The sequence below is a fragment of the Drosophila yakuba genome, chromosome 2R (genome assembly GCF_016746365.2).
Source record: "Drosophila yakuba strain Tai18E2 chromosome 2R, Prin_Dyak_Tai18E2_2.1, whole genome shotgun sequence".
NCBI lineage: Eukaryota > Metazoa > Arthropoda > Insecta > Diptera > Drosophilidae > Drosophila > Drosophila yakuba.
In genome coordinates this window covers 19,253,132-19,267,444 of record NC_052528.2, presented here as the reverse complement: position 1 = coordinate 19,267,444, position 14,313 = coordinate 19,253,132, and the positions used below count along the sequence as shown (strand labels likewise).

Here is a 14,313-nt window from a genome sequence, read left to right as displayed (position 1 = left end):
ACTTTGCCAGCATTTGTGGAATTTTTTGCTCCTTATTAATGATCTATTACAAAGCGAACCGCAACGAGCAAATACTTAAGATTATTTGCCTGCAAAAAGAGGGATGCACACAGCACAGCGCAGAGCAACAGCAGAAACAACAGATGAAAATTAATGACTTGAAGAGAGCAAGTGAAGGGCCATGCACTGCGAAAAAAAACTCTACTTTACATTAATTACATAAGCTGATTAATGATGGCACATTTGGCTTTTGTAAAAGAAAATTATGGAAAATGAAATTCATTTTGGTAGAAACAACTGGAAAGTTGAACGAATGAAAGGATTAACCCTTACAGAGTTGAGGGTAATAATAGTGAACTTTTCTCAGTGTAGAAAAGGGACAGCGAGTTTTGTTCCAGTGGACAATGCAGCACTCGAACATCTCCCAATTGGGGAAGGGTATACGCCTCATCCCCCAGCCATTTCCCTTATATTATTATTAATGAGCGGAGCAAAAAAGGTGAACGCGCACCTTTTTGCAGCGATGGGAAATTATAAAAGTCGGGGATAATGGAAAATGTTTCGGGATGATGGGGCTGCTCGAGTGGAGCGGTCATAGCAGACAGCTTATTATCATGGTGGCAATAATAAAAGGGAATTATTAATATGACAAAAGACAAATGACTGAAATCGAGTTTGAAATGACTCTGGAATGGTTTCACTGAAGTGTGGGGCATTTCGGGTTGGCATCGCATGGTTATGGCTGATGGGGGGGGTGATATAGGGGTTGGGGAAGTGGGGGATAGGTCTCACAAACAAGTGCCAAGGGGGCAAACACACTCACACACACGAGCATGGACAGGCCGCAAAGACAAACGAATGAATGCCGGCCTTTGTGACTCCAACTTGGCTCCTTGTACTTCTGACCCTTGTGGCAAAATTGAAAATGTGGTCTGAAAATGTGGCGTTGTGGGCTGGGTTGGATGGTGCAAGGGATATAACCCTCTGGAGCGGAATGACAAAAGGTCAAAAATACATTATGTGCTAATGCAAAGTCCATGTTAATAAATGTTGATTGAAATAATGATGATTAATATTTAGTATTTTGACATTTTGGCTTGCGGCTTTCGGCTTGCGGCTTGCTGCTTCCGCTGTTGCTGTCGCCAAAAGAACACTTGGCCAACAATAGTTGGCCGGGCTATTATCATTTATTTTGTGCGCTCTGCTCTGATGTTTCGTTAGCAAATTGAAAAAATCCTTTTGTTCGCCATTTGCCGCTGCTCAAGTTGATTTATTGTGTGCACAATTATTCCCGGGAGGAAGTCTTCTATACACTTCCCTCTACTCTCCTCTCTTCTCTCCTTTCTCCTCTCCACCCTTTTTTTTTTGTTTATTTTGCGACAACAATTTATAGCTGCAAATTCTTGGCTAGCAAGATTGAGGGCGGAAAATCTGTGGGTGGTGTGATGGGGTGGAGTGTACTGGCACCTGACATCCTTGTGCCGCTCACATGGTCGAATTTTTCGCAATTTCATGTTTTATTTAGTGCATTTTCCACTGCCAGCCCCCCAGTTACACCTGTACCCCCCGCACCCCACCACCTGAGCCAATAATTCCCAGGCTATCCGCTCTTCCTTCTCCTTCCTTTTTTTTTGGCGCTTTGTGTGTGTACGCTGCATTGGCATTTTTCGATTATTGGTTTTCTTTCATTTGATTGCACATTTACACATTTTTGTTGTTTGCTTTTTTTTGCCATCGGTCCAGCTTTTCCCACTTCTTGCACTCGAGTTTGCTTGCACCACAAAATTTCGAACGTGTCCATACCCTGTCGCATTTCGGGTATATTGGGCTTATGTTAGAAAATGTTAGTAGCAAACAAACGACGAGGCAACAATATTCCACCTAAAATTGTTGCTGCAATGAGAGGTGTTTTATTTAACTCACGACACATTTGGAGTTTTTTCTTTTCGAGGTTTCTAAAAATAGAAGACACTAATTTCTAACAAAATATTTTGAGCCGACTTTTTCAAACTTTCGTTTAGTTTATAAAGAATCTGCAAAACATAAACCATAAATCCCCGTTGGACGGGGTATTAAAGTTTTGATCAGCGAAAACTTTCTCTGCGTGTTTATCTTTTGTTTCGATTTAACTTCTTTTGGTGCTTCTGCTGTTGAAGGCTGTGATTCTATTTGTTGTTGGTATTTTCTAGCCCACCTTTCCCGAATTTTCCATCTTTTTTCCCACTTTCTCGCACTTTTTTTTTTGATTTTTTTGGCTCTGCTGACGTTGTCAAGTGTTTTGTCGCTTGTCAACGATTTTTCGCCGAACTTCCGCAAAAGCCAAAAATGCTTGCCAAATCGTTCGTTTCCGTGTATGTGTCTGTTTGCCAATCGCAATTTTGGATATTTATTGCAAAATGCAGTGACTGTAAAAGGGCCATGGAAGGGAGGGGAGGGTAGCTTAACCAGACTGGGGTAAAACATCATCAACCCACAGAGCCCCAAACTCCGCCCCCTAATTGGGCACTTTGTAGACCAACTCAGGACCTGATCCTGGCAAAATGTTACATGTTATTAAATTAACGGCAGACATTCAGCGCTTTGCATATGAAAAGTGACAGTAAGTGCAGCAGTTTTCCGCAGGAAAAACGAGAGCATGTTAGTCTACCCCACAAATGGAAATGGTTGGGCTCTATGGTGGGTAGCTCCATAAACTTAAAAGCCTTGTCATGTTTGCTTAACATTCATTTTTACCCCGGCAAAGCCCGTTTAATTGTGTTAGTGAGCGTTTTATTACGGCACGGAGTGCCTGGACCACCGTAACCCCTAACCCCTAGCTCCCACTCCCCCACTTGTTTTTCCAACACCCCACGCCCCCCTCTTTCCACCCTACCTCACCCCTCTCGGCTTTTCCGGTGCCCACAGTCCTTTAAATTGTCGCTGGCATCTGTCCCGTGTAAGGAAATAAATTGAAAGCGAAATAAAGTGAACATTTTTGCATAGAGAAAAGTGTTTCGGAAAAAATACGCCGGACAAGAAAAAAACAAGAATTTAATGAGTCATTTGAGCTACGCCCGGAGGCCTGAAAATTTCCGGTAGAAACGAGCGAGTGAAAAGTTTTTCCCAGCTCCTCAGGCTTTTGCCATTGCACTTCAAAGCGAACCCAGCTGGATTTCAATTTGAACTTTGGAAATGCTCCCGGCCAGGCCGAAATAATAATTATTTTGATTTTGGTTATTCCTCATTGCCGGTTCATAATTATTCATAGTTGATAATCAACTGCTATATGCATTGTTTAATATAAACTCCCAAGCTAAAAGGATTTTAAAGCGATTTTAAATACCATTTTTACCAAATTTTGTATGTACATAAGTTTTCAGTTAGACTATTGGCAGTGATTCCTGATTGGTAGCCTTAAAATATTCCGAAATAGCGCATAAATCCCAAACATACAGTTTCGGAAAAATGCCTTGAAATCAAATTCTTCCTGCAGGACACATTTTTCCTTTTAAGCATTCTAAAACTAAAGCAGAAGTGCGCCCTTTCCCCAAAAAAGGTTTTGTACTGGTAACAAATACTCCAAATAAACAAAGGCTAGAGGAAACCACTTGGGATGGGGAAAATGGTGAAAATGGGCGAAAAGCGGGAAGCGGGAAACGGGGACACAGAGACACAGACAGTTTGATGGAAATTGTTAGGCAAGAACAAGCCAACAACAATGGAAAATACAAAATACTTTTGGGAATCAACACCAAAGCAAACAACACACAGATACGGCCGACAAGTGCATATGTCTTTTCGTTTGAGAGACATCCGAAAAAGGAAAGAAGTGTGTACTATAGCTTTGCAAAATTAGAGGAGCTCCAGAAGCGAAGGCAAATGAGCCAGAGACACGTAGAGGATATGTGTAGATGGGGGATATGGGGATGTATTAGGATGCAAGGGAGCGGGTGGCAGCTGGGTGGCAGCTGGGTGGCATAGACACAGTTACTTAGCACGTCAATTGCATGTGGCATGTGGATATACGCTCCCAAGTGGCCTTGCCAGCCGGAAAAGGAAAAGGAAAAGCCAAAAACCCGGTCTCGAACTTCAACTTCAAAGCTCAGGATTTGTGCACAGTGAACAATGGCACAATAACGCTCCCAATGCGAGCATTATAAAATACTTAGAAAACCCCATTAATGTGGTATTGTTTTTCAATATTTTGTATATCATCATCAGGAAGTTTTAAGCCTCTAGCCTAGGCAATTAAACATTTGCAAACCAATTTACATATGCACAAAAAAAAACATATATATGCGTTGGTTATGAAAATATTAATCAGCTATCAACATGTAATGCTTGCTCTTATTTATTTATTTGTTTAAATTAATAACCGTGTACTACATATATAGTTTTTAGCTGTGCCTTTGCAAGCTGGAATTATATGAAAAATGCACAGCACACAGCCAAACAACTGAGCAAACAAACATCGGACGTATATGCGAATGCAATGAGCCAGAAAAAAGATCCTGGCAAACGGCAGCTCAAGTGGCCAATTGGACCAAGTGTGTCCTTCCCAGGGAGTTGAGTTCCATTTTCGATTCAGGTTGCACCTTGCGTTGCCTTGCCTCTCTCACCTTTTGTGTGCTGTTCGGCAATCAGGCGATGTTAGCTGTAAATTGATAATACTTAACGTGCAGCGCATTTTCCCCTGCCCACCCCCTTTCAAGTTTCCAGCGCCATCCACTTGCTTATTTGCACTTGACTTTGCAGTGGAAAGCAGTAGTGTCGAGCAGTACAGCCACTTGAGGCACGCAACATCGTTTAAAATTGCATTTTTAACCTTTGATGGTATAAAGTGCGCCATGAATGGCACATTTACTAGAGCTTATCTGCAAATATGTGTTATGAAACATATACAAACTGTTATTAACTGTTATTAAAAATAGCCGCAAATACTATATTATTATTAGGTATTGAAAGAATTCTACAACTTTGGCCTGCACATAATTGTCGTAATTCCAACCCCTCTACTTGAAAAAAGCAGTTGGTTGATAATATTGTTTTACAATACAGTCTACAAAAATGTAGGTTTAGAAGCTTTCTTCTATTCAAGTTCAAAAACTGGCTGCACTTGGGGCGAAAACTGCGTTCCTTGTCTTTGGCAGCCAAAAGCCCACCTTCACATCGAACCAATTCTAATGCGCTTAATTTTGAACAAAAGAGCCAAATGCTGCGAGATGGCAGCCGTGGCTGCAACTTAGTAAGCCTACTTACTTAATGGCAACAAAGGAGCAAGCCTTTGTTTGTTCAAAGGCGCAATCAGACGGGCAAAGGGGGCGTGGCAGCATTCAGTCTAGCGCCAACAATAACAATCGCTGAGGGAACTGCTCTGGGTCTGAATCACAGCCTGTTTGCACTTAGTATTTGTGTTTGTGCAATTAATAATGGCAAGTCTGCAAAGGAAGCGCCATCGCCTCTGCCCCCCTCCCCCGCCCCCCAAAATTTATGCAAAGACTTTTCATCATTTTCCGACTTTTTCCCTTAATGAGGTGGGGGGAAAGGGGGGCAGACAACGGTCAGTTATCTAGTTGAGAGCATCTCAAATATGCAAAACTAAATTCAATTCTTGGCTAATACAAATGTGCAGCTACGAGCTGGAAATGGAAATGTGGAAAAATGTAACTTTTGCTCTAATCTGACATAATGAAAATGAAGTGGGTGAAGAGTTAGGTGCAGAAATGGTAGATTCATCTCAATCAATTAGGGATCAGGCTTCGTTGTGTGCTGCACAGCAAAAAATCTTCATTAAATTTTCCATGTTTTCTAAGCATTTGAAATGTAAGCAAAGCATCAATTTCGTTAGGTGCACGCAAAATGTAATAAACTTAAGTATGCATGCTGGAATATGTATTTCGAATATATTTGCATAAATGCAACTACTGCACATGCAATCCAGGCAAACATGAACAACAATGGCTCAGCGGAAACAGGAAATGCAAATGACTCACAAGGGCGGAAATCTATTTCAATAAACTTGCGACATTGATAAATTATTAAGCTGACATTTTCCAGTTGTTGCCATCTTGTTGTTTTCTTGCTTTGTCCCCTGCCCCACAGCAGTTGCAACTTTTGAAATTCAATTATCCCGATTTCTGACAAGCACATTTGCCAAGCATTTTCCTGAGGTCAGCCGAAAAAGGCTGGATAAAAAATCAAAAAGCCTCCAATGACAAACGAGTGGCAATCGGAAAAATGTTGCCATAACTGAAGCTCCATGTGTTCCATATGCTCCATGTGCTTCTTCTGTGTGGCATCGACAGGGCTTTGTGATGTTTCCAACTGACAGCTGGAATTAAAATTTCTCCTGCGACTTATGCCTCCCGTGCCTTCGATGGGCGGGATGAGCGGTTGCTGCAATCTGCTCCAGCCGAATCAAAAGCCAGTTTCCCAGCCAAAAGTCTGTTAATTGTTGTGTGGTTCTGCACCTGATGTCGCCAAAGAGAAAGGGCGGCGGAAAACTCTGGGCCAAAAGAGTTGACAGCGAGTGCGTTGCGGTGCGGTGTCGGGATGGAGCGGTGCGGGGTGGTGCGGGGGAAAACTTCGAGCCGGATTTTCCCAGACTTTGCTGACATGCGGCTGGAAGCTGCGGCTTCTGACCCATCAGAAAACTCAGCTTTGCTGCGGTCTCACCGTAGCTAAGCGATAAAATTATCCACCTTTTTTAAGCCTTTTGCTCCCCCGACAAATGGCAGCTGACATCGCAGAGCACTTGCAAAATGAACTTCAAGTAGTTGACTATCAAAACTATTTATAAATGCCAATAGAAATAAAGTTAAAGCCTGGTATATAAATACACAATGTTAATATCAGAGCACAGTTTATAACTTGCTCATCAGAATGCCCAGTTTTTAGTGGCTCAATATTTTAACTAAGTTTTTCTTTTTGTGCATTGGCTGTGTAGAGAGGTGTGTAGAGAGGGGCGGGTCAAAGTGTAGGTGTGGCCACACTTTAAAGTGCTTAATTTTGTCCCCAGTTCGGCAAGCACTTCTTCTAGTCTGTTGCACGCGATCAAAAGGCTTCCCGCTTTGTTTTCCCCCAATTCAAAATGCAACGAATTCTGCACCGTCTGCTGCATTCGCATTTGCATTCGCATTTCGCAGTCGTATTTCGCATTGAGTGACACAATATAAATCCGAAAGTAGTTGAACCCCGTCTCGCTGGCGACCAAAATGCTTTTTTAATTATGCACATGGAAGGGAGACAAAACGAGAACGGAGCGGCAAAAACTGCCGGCAAGTTTTGTTTGCCGACGAGTTAGACTTTGAAGCTGCCAAGCCAACTTCCTGACTAGTCTGAAGTCTGTCTCTGTCTCTGGCTCTTATCCTCGTCGCCGTCGTCCTCTATTCTGGTACTACTACCTCCAATAGTAGCGCCCATATGCCCCATTCCCACTCCCTTATCCCGCTGGCCTTTTCCGGCTAGACTAGATTTGTTTATCTGGCTCTTTCTCCACTTGTTCTGCAACTCTTGTTGCTGCATCTTGCCGCAATCTGTCTGTTTGATGTGACACTAATCCCGGAAAATCCCAGCTGACTTTTGCGGCACCTACTTGGAATATGTGTGTGATCTGATCTACGGGATCTACGTTCGAGTTTAGTTGAGATAAGGACGAAACCATCTTGAAGATACAAAGTCTGCTACTTGTAGATACACTTGTGATCAACAAGGGTAACAGGAAAAGCTTGTCGGCCATCGTTAAGCTGACGTCATAATGTCTGCGATACAAATACATGCAATTATGTTTTGTGTGCGATAACTTGTCATTATGCAAAATATGCTGCATTATTTATAGTATAAACACAGGCGCTGACATTGCATGTCAGGCCAAAGTTGAATGCCGAATGCCGTAAAAAGGCAAAAACTGCAACTTGGCCCAAAGGCAAAGGAAAAACACACCGAGTGCAGAGTCGTTGTAAACAAACGAGTGGAGGCACAACAATGTGCAACACAATTGCTGCCGCACTTAAAATTAATTGAACTTGAAACAAGTGCAGCCGCAGCCGCAGCGCCAACTCATGAGAAATTCTGTGGTCGAGCCAAAAGGCAAAAACTTTTAGCCCACACACACACACCATCACGCATATACACACACACACACCATCACGCCTCACACTTGCAGAAAGCTTTCATTAGTTCTGGCCGGCCAAGTTTTCCTCGTAGTTTACTTTTTCTGGTCAAGTTCCAACGGCAAACTTAATATTTAGTGCCATTTGCTTGCTCTGACAGTTTCCAGAAGTCAAATCGTTCTTGTTCTTGTTCGTCGCCGATGCCACTGCCTCTGCACAGTCAAAACACGTTAACAGGAACCTGGATGCCTTTTGGCCAGAGCTCCTAAATAGACGGTAAATGCTCTGAAGTTAATAAAAGGATTCCCTCAAAGATTGAATCAAAAATGCGTCCTTAACTAAAAATGCACCTGTTATTTGGCTCTGATTCTTTTATGTATTTTGAAAATATATCTCTTCTAAAACTAATAAGATTTCAAATGTGAATTATAATTTCTTAGTAAAACCAAAACTGCGAAAGGCCTGCTCCACTGTAGGTGTTGTTGCTGCTCTTGTCGGTCAGTCCGGTTTTTATTTTTCTTTTGGCTTTCTGCGCGAACAAGTTGGTAGGAAGAAAGTGCATTGAAATCTTTGTAAGTAACTTGAGTAAGCCAACTTGGGACGACAACAACACAACAAAGGACAAGCAGCAGAATAACAAATAACAAAACAGGACATTCACAACAAATGGTTTTTATCGCTTTCCCAAACTGTATGCATATATGTGTGTGTGTGGTTGTGTGTGCCAGTGTGTTGGTGTGGCTCGCTGCTGGTTATTTGGCCAACTTTTTATATAATGCTTCAAAGTTGCCGGCCGCTGACAAGTTGAGCGACCAAAAATGTTTGGCGAGACAAGTTCCATGTATTATTTGGCATAATCAAAATGCTATTTAGGCACTCTCCCACGCTTTCAACCCCCCTCTCCCCCTCCCGCGATCCTTCAAGTTTTTAGTACTAGTTTTAAGTAATAAACGAATGTTAGTTCATAATATGATACAACATTTTGGAGTATTTCAGTAAAAGAGTATGGAGTAAAAGAGATTCATTTCGGAGTATTGAAAGTTCATCAAAATAACATTATTTTATTGATTTCATTTTACTAGTACCTTTTCTTAAATTGTTCTTTATAATATTACCCGTCAAATGTCCTTTTTCGATTTGAAATTATTATCTAATTGACAGAAGGATCCCGAGATGGAGAAAACGAAAGAACTAAACACAACGCACCCCATTCCTCTCCCACACAGCCGAGTGTGTGTGTGTGTGTGTTACGTGTGTGTGCGCTGTGCCTTTGTTTGTGTACGTGTTGGGGCATACGCGCTGTGCAAAGTGCGCTAAATTAAGCTGTCATTAAGGACTTAATTAAAGTCCTTTGTTGAAAGTTGACATTGTGTGAAAGAAACGTTTGCGAAAACAAATGACAATGGCCACGTTGTCGCTGCTGCACTTGAAAGGCTATCCCCCGGAAAATGGGGAAAAAACCCAAAAATGGTACCCAACATCAAAGCAACTACAAAGCGGCAACAACAATGCGGCATAGAAAAGGAGTGAGCGGGGGAGGAGGGAAATCGGGGGATAGAGTGAGTGAACATGTGTCAAAAATTTTCAACAGTATCATGATGCAAGTTTTCTTTTGGGCGCACGAGAGGGTGCGAGGGGGACGACTAGTGTGGTGATTCTGCGAAAACTCATTAGCAGGCAAACAGAGAGAACACGCCAGGCAGACAAGCAGCCAGCGGCGTGCGTACGGATTTATTGAGGGGGTTGTACTAAACAAAATACCTTTACTCAAAGGATTTTCCCAGAGGCATTATACAATATTAAATAACCTTTGGTTTTCGCTTAGTTACTTTACTTAGAATTTTAAAAACTAGGTGATGACAAAGTTGCTATTAAAATTAAGGCATTCTGATAAACCAGAAAATATAGCCAGCGAATTCCAAATTTTTGATATAGTTTTTTCGCCCTCGATGAGCACGTACCAACTTTGCTGATCAGTACGCCAAGCAATCATCATTAAAATCTCGGCTGCTTAAATTAATAAAATCCCCTTCCGTACGCCTCTGATAGAAGCGAGAGCACGCACAGGTGGCACCCATACAATTGAAAATATCAAGGAGATGCGAAAACATAACCGACTTGCTTTTTAATTAAATATTTTGCCAAGCAGACACTCAAATGCCAGAGACACTAGCAAACTGCGTTTAATTGCCGCTCGAGGCTGCTAAATGCAAGGATTTGTCTGCATACCTGCCATCCATCCATCCTTCCATCCTGCCGCCCGTTTTGTTTGTCTGGTGCTTGGCAAACGTTTGCCTATTGCCAAAATTGTCGTTGTCTTTGCTAAAAATCACTTTGTCGCTTCCGCACGGTGAAGTAGGAAAATTGAATGCCGCCATTCTGCAACGGCATTTTGTGGCAAGGAGCAAGGATTATTTCGACAAATGAAAATCCACGACGCTCCTCGAATATTAAACAAAGTTTTGTGTCAACGGTTTTGACCTCTTCGTCGGAGGTACTTAACAAATGGTTAACGAAAAATGGACTTGGATACGTCAAGGAAAATATGATATAATTAAATAAACTTAATTTATACGTATATACAGATATAAATAACATAACATAATAAAGCAATTTTCAAATTATACCAATAACCCATCCGTAGACTTCTGATATAAGAGGATATTTTGATATGTATTCAGAAAATGCATTTTTAAAAATCATTTTCCTATTTGCTTTTTAAGTAATCATAACTCAATTTTAAAGTTAAATTTAACGTATTTTAAATTAATATATTTTTAAACAAAATCATCACATCTGGTATATACTAAATACTGTGACTTCAACGCGCTAGTGCGTTTCTCAAATCTGCGTGATCGGAGCGATCGTGGGTTGTTGTTGTTTTTCTCGCTTCTACTTGTTGTCGGTTGTTCTTTTGTGTTTGGTGTTTCCGCTCGAGATTCTTGGGCATTTTACAAGTGTTCACTTTCGTGGCGGAACTTGTTTCGCATCGGTAAAATATTTCAAATGCATTAGGCTCGCAACTATCTAATTGGCGTTTCGCAGTTCATTCAATTCGGAGTTCGATTTTCGAAATTCCAATAAACCAAAACTCCCAACAACAACTCAAGTGTGTATCTCTGGCTTTGTTGTTGTGTATGTGTGTATGTCAGTGCGTGAGCCTGTGTGTGTGTAGGCTAAAGGCAAATTTCAAATTAAAGGCAAGGAAATATTTGCAGATTAATCATTTATTTATTGAGTCAGTGCCTTGTAAATTGTTTAAACTTTAAAAACGCGCATCTCTACATTCGTTTCTCACCATCTAGAGTTGGGGAATTTTCATTGTTTCCCCATTAGTTTTGTTGTTGGTACGATGCGTGGGCATATAATAAACCAGTTTAAAGTTTCCTTTTGCCTTTATCTTCATATCGCACATGCTTTCCGATGGCTAAATGCGTTGAAATCGAATTGAAAACCGAATTGAACACAGAACTGTGTAAAATGCATTACGCCTTTATGCGCCTGCAACGCATACATAATTAATCCGAAACGAAATTGGCACTACGACTGCGGGACCAAAAAAAACACGGGAAAAAAGTAGCAAAGGGGTGCTATAAATCGCCCGAGGAAAGAAGTTTATTTTAAAATCCATTTGCCAGTGAAATCAATTCCATTGCAATTGCCGCAAAAGTGTGTAAAAATAATACAAGTTAAATGTGTTAACAGTTATTCGTGGGAAAAAGCTTGCCGGTTTTTATTCACCAAACGGTAAAATCAACAAGCAATCGCCTCTCGCTCGCTCGCTCGCTCTTGCACTTTAATCCAATTGAGGTTGGAGGGTCGCTGTCGCCCCACCAGACCACCTCTCTCGCTCGCACCGCCCTCGCAATGCCGCTCCTGCAGCTATCGCCTCTCCTCGCACTCCTGCTACTGCTGTGCAGCAGTGTGAGCGAGACGGCCGCGGACTACGAGAACACCTGGAACTTCTACTACGAGCGTCCCTGTTGCACTGGAAACGATCAGGGAAACAACAATTACGGAAAGCGCGGCGCAGGTAACTAGCCAACTAACGGGACAAAAAGAGCGGGAACACGGATTAAAACACACTCGTTAAATACATTTTCACTTTTTGTCGGCCTTTCTAGGGAAGCTTAACAAATTAAAAACATTTAACAAAATATCCTGCACCTACATTCATTCGTAATGCTCTTATAAACTTTAAAATATAGCGAAATATATCGAAAATTCAACATAAATAGTTGGGTAATTGACCACAATCTTAGCATAAACTTTATTCTGAGCATAGGGTATTCAAAGCTTCGGCTTACATAAATAAGACAGGGCTTTTCCGTTTTTTAACTGCGACCAATATTATTTTTCAATCTTTCGGGCAACAACAAATTTGTAATTTATTTGCCATAATATTCGCACATGTTCTTTGTGCCTTTATTATTTATCTCGTTTGGTTCGATTTCAATTGCATCTATTTTTTTTTATGTGCCCGTTTGGGCCATTTTCCATTTCTGGCTCGGAGCATTGTTATTGTTGTTATTTTTTATAATTTGCATATTAATGCGTTGCATTCATAGTGAATATTGCTGGTCCGTGCAATTGTGAATTGTTGCTATTCATATGCATATTTCATGTTTAAACAAATACCAATAATGTAATCATATTTTAACCATATGCAGCCCCATAATCCACAGAGATAAATCCTGAATGATATATAATTGACTGGGTTCCCTTAATTCCCACCCCCATAAGCATGCAAATACCTTACCTTTTAAATGTTCAGTCTACCTTGATTTCCCTCTGCATTTTTTCACAAGCTCTCTGTGTGGAAGACTTGGCCAGCTTTATTGAGTCATTAAGGCCTAAAAGTATTTAAAATTCATCTGCGAGCGGCCAGAAACTGGTTATTCACTTTTTTACGTCTGAGCCATGTTGAATTTTGCCTAATAATTTTGGGCAGCATTAATTTATCATCGTGCGGTTGATTGAAAAGTTCCCCAGTGTGGCCATTGAATGTGGCTACAGAACAGCAGAAAGCCATCAAGAATAGAACGCAGAAAATGTTGTATAAAAAATTTAAATCTCATTTAGCCGGGCGGGGCCAACAACAACAACTTGGGGTCAAGACCAGTAAACATTTTCTAATAGTCCACGTTCCGGAATGCCGGGCATGTGCCCTGCCCCCCTGCCCCCTGTCTCCACTATATCTTTAACTATAAGCCATAAGTGCAGCATAAAACTTCACGTGCCGACAACAAGTTTTGGTCCTTGCCGCATGTTGCGCTGTAAACTCAATAGCTAAGCACTTGCCCGAAAGGAAAACGTGAGACGATTAGGGAATCGTTTAAGCTGCTTGCGCATACTTTTCCAGGAGTTATATAGAAAAATCTATATGGGAAAAATCCGAAATGCATGCAGCAGCAGAAGCAGCTACAAAGTTCGAAGGTTGGACAGTGCACCAGATGGATGCACTATATAAACCGATCGGCGGGCCATAAATTAAGGTACTACACATACCTAACTAAACCACAAAAGCCAGCGAACTGAATAACAACAAAACTCTAAAATGTCAACTATAAATTCCCCCGTTGATGTGGAATATTTATTACATGTTTTTTTGTTTGTACTCGTCTGTAAATGAAAAAGCACTATTTTCATTGATTTAAATGAAATTAATTGCACTTTATTTTTGGGGGAATACACAATTTATGTCTCTCTATGGCATTTCTCTGTCCCACTGCCGCACCGTCCTCTTTCGCCACCTCCAGCTCCGCCACTGCCACTTCACAATTGGTTGACTCAGCGGTTTGACAGATGTTGCCACCACCACTCTTCTCCCTAAAATTCTATTTATATATTGGCGCTGTCTGCCGGATAGCGCTTCCCTTGTTTTCCCACTCGAAAGATACAAAGTTTGCCTGCTGTCTCACACAAGGTGCTACGACTTCATTATTAAGGCCAAGCCCCTGATTACTAACTCATTTGACCGGCAGGTAGCCAGAGGTTGAGCTCTTAAATGCCTTGTTTTTGTACCGAAACTGCTGGTATCCCGCTGACAAAAAGAAAAAGTGGAGGGAAAAAAGAAACTGACTGATAAATTCATACATCTCAAGCATTTATTGGCATTTAATCGAGTTACAACCAAGTTACGCTTTAGAATATGTACAAGATTGTAATGCTTCCATTCAAAAGCAATAACAAATGCATTTTAAACAATACTTTAAATAGTTTC

At 41.2% G+C, this 14,313-nt stretch overlaps 1 protein-coding gene across 4 annotated transcripts in view; it reads left to right on the top strand.

Moving 5' to 3' along the window:
- The window catches only part of LOC6531394 (semaphorin-2A), a 33,512-nt gene that overhangs the window by 4,953 nt on the left and 14,246 nt on the right, over positions 1-14,313 (top strand). Inside the window, exons 1-2 of one of the 4 annotated variants that reach the window (XM_015195826.3) lie at positions 10,993-11,082; positions 11,796-12,123. The exons of 1 other annotated variant lie outside the window; for it this stretch is intronic. In XM_015195826.3, coding sequence (XP_015051312.1) covers positions 11,958-12,123 — 166 coding nt within the window. In that variant the 5' untranslated portion in view covers positions 10,993-11,082; positions 11,796-11,957. Of the gene's footprint in view, positions 1-10,992; positions 11,083-11,559; positions 12,124-14,313 lie in introns of those variants that run through there. 2 more of the 4 variants (XM_015195827.2, XM_015195825.2) reach the window with 2 other exon arrangements.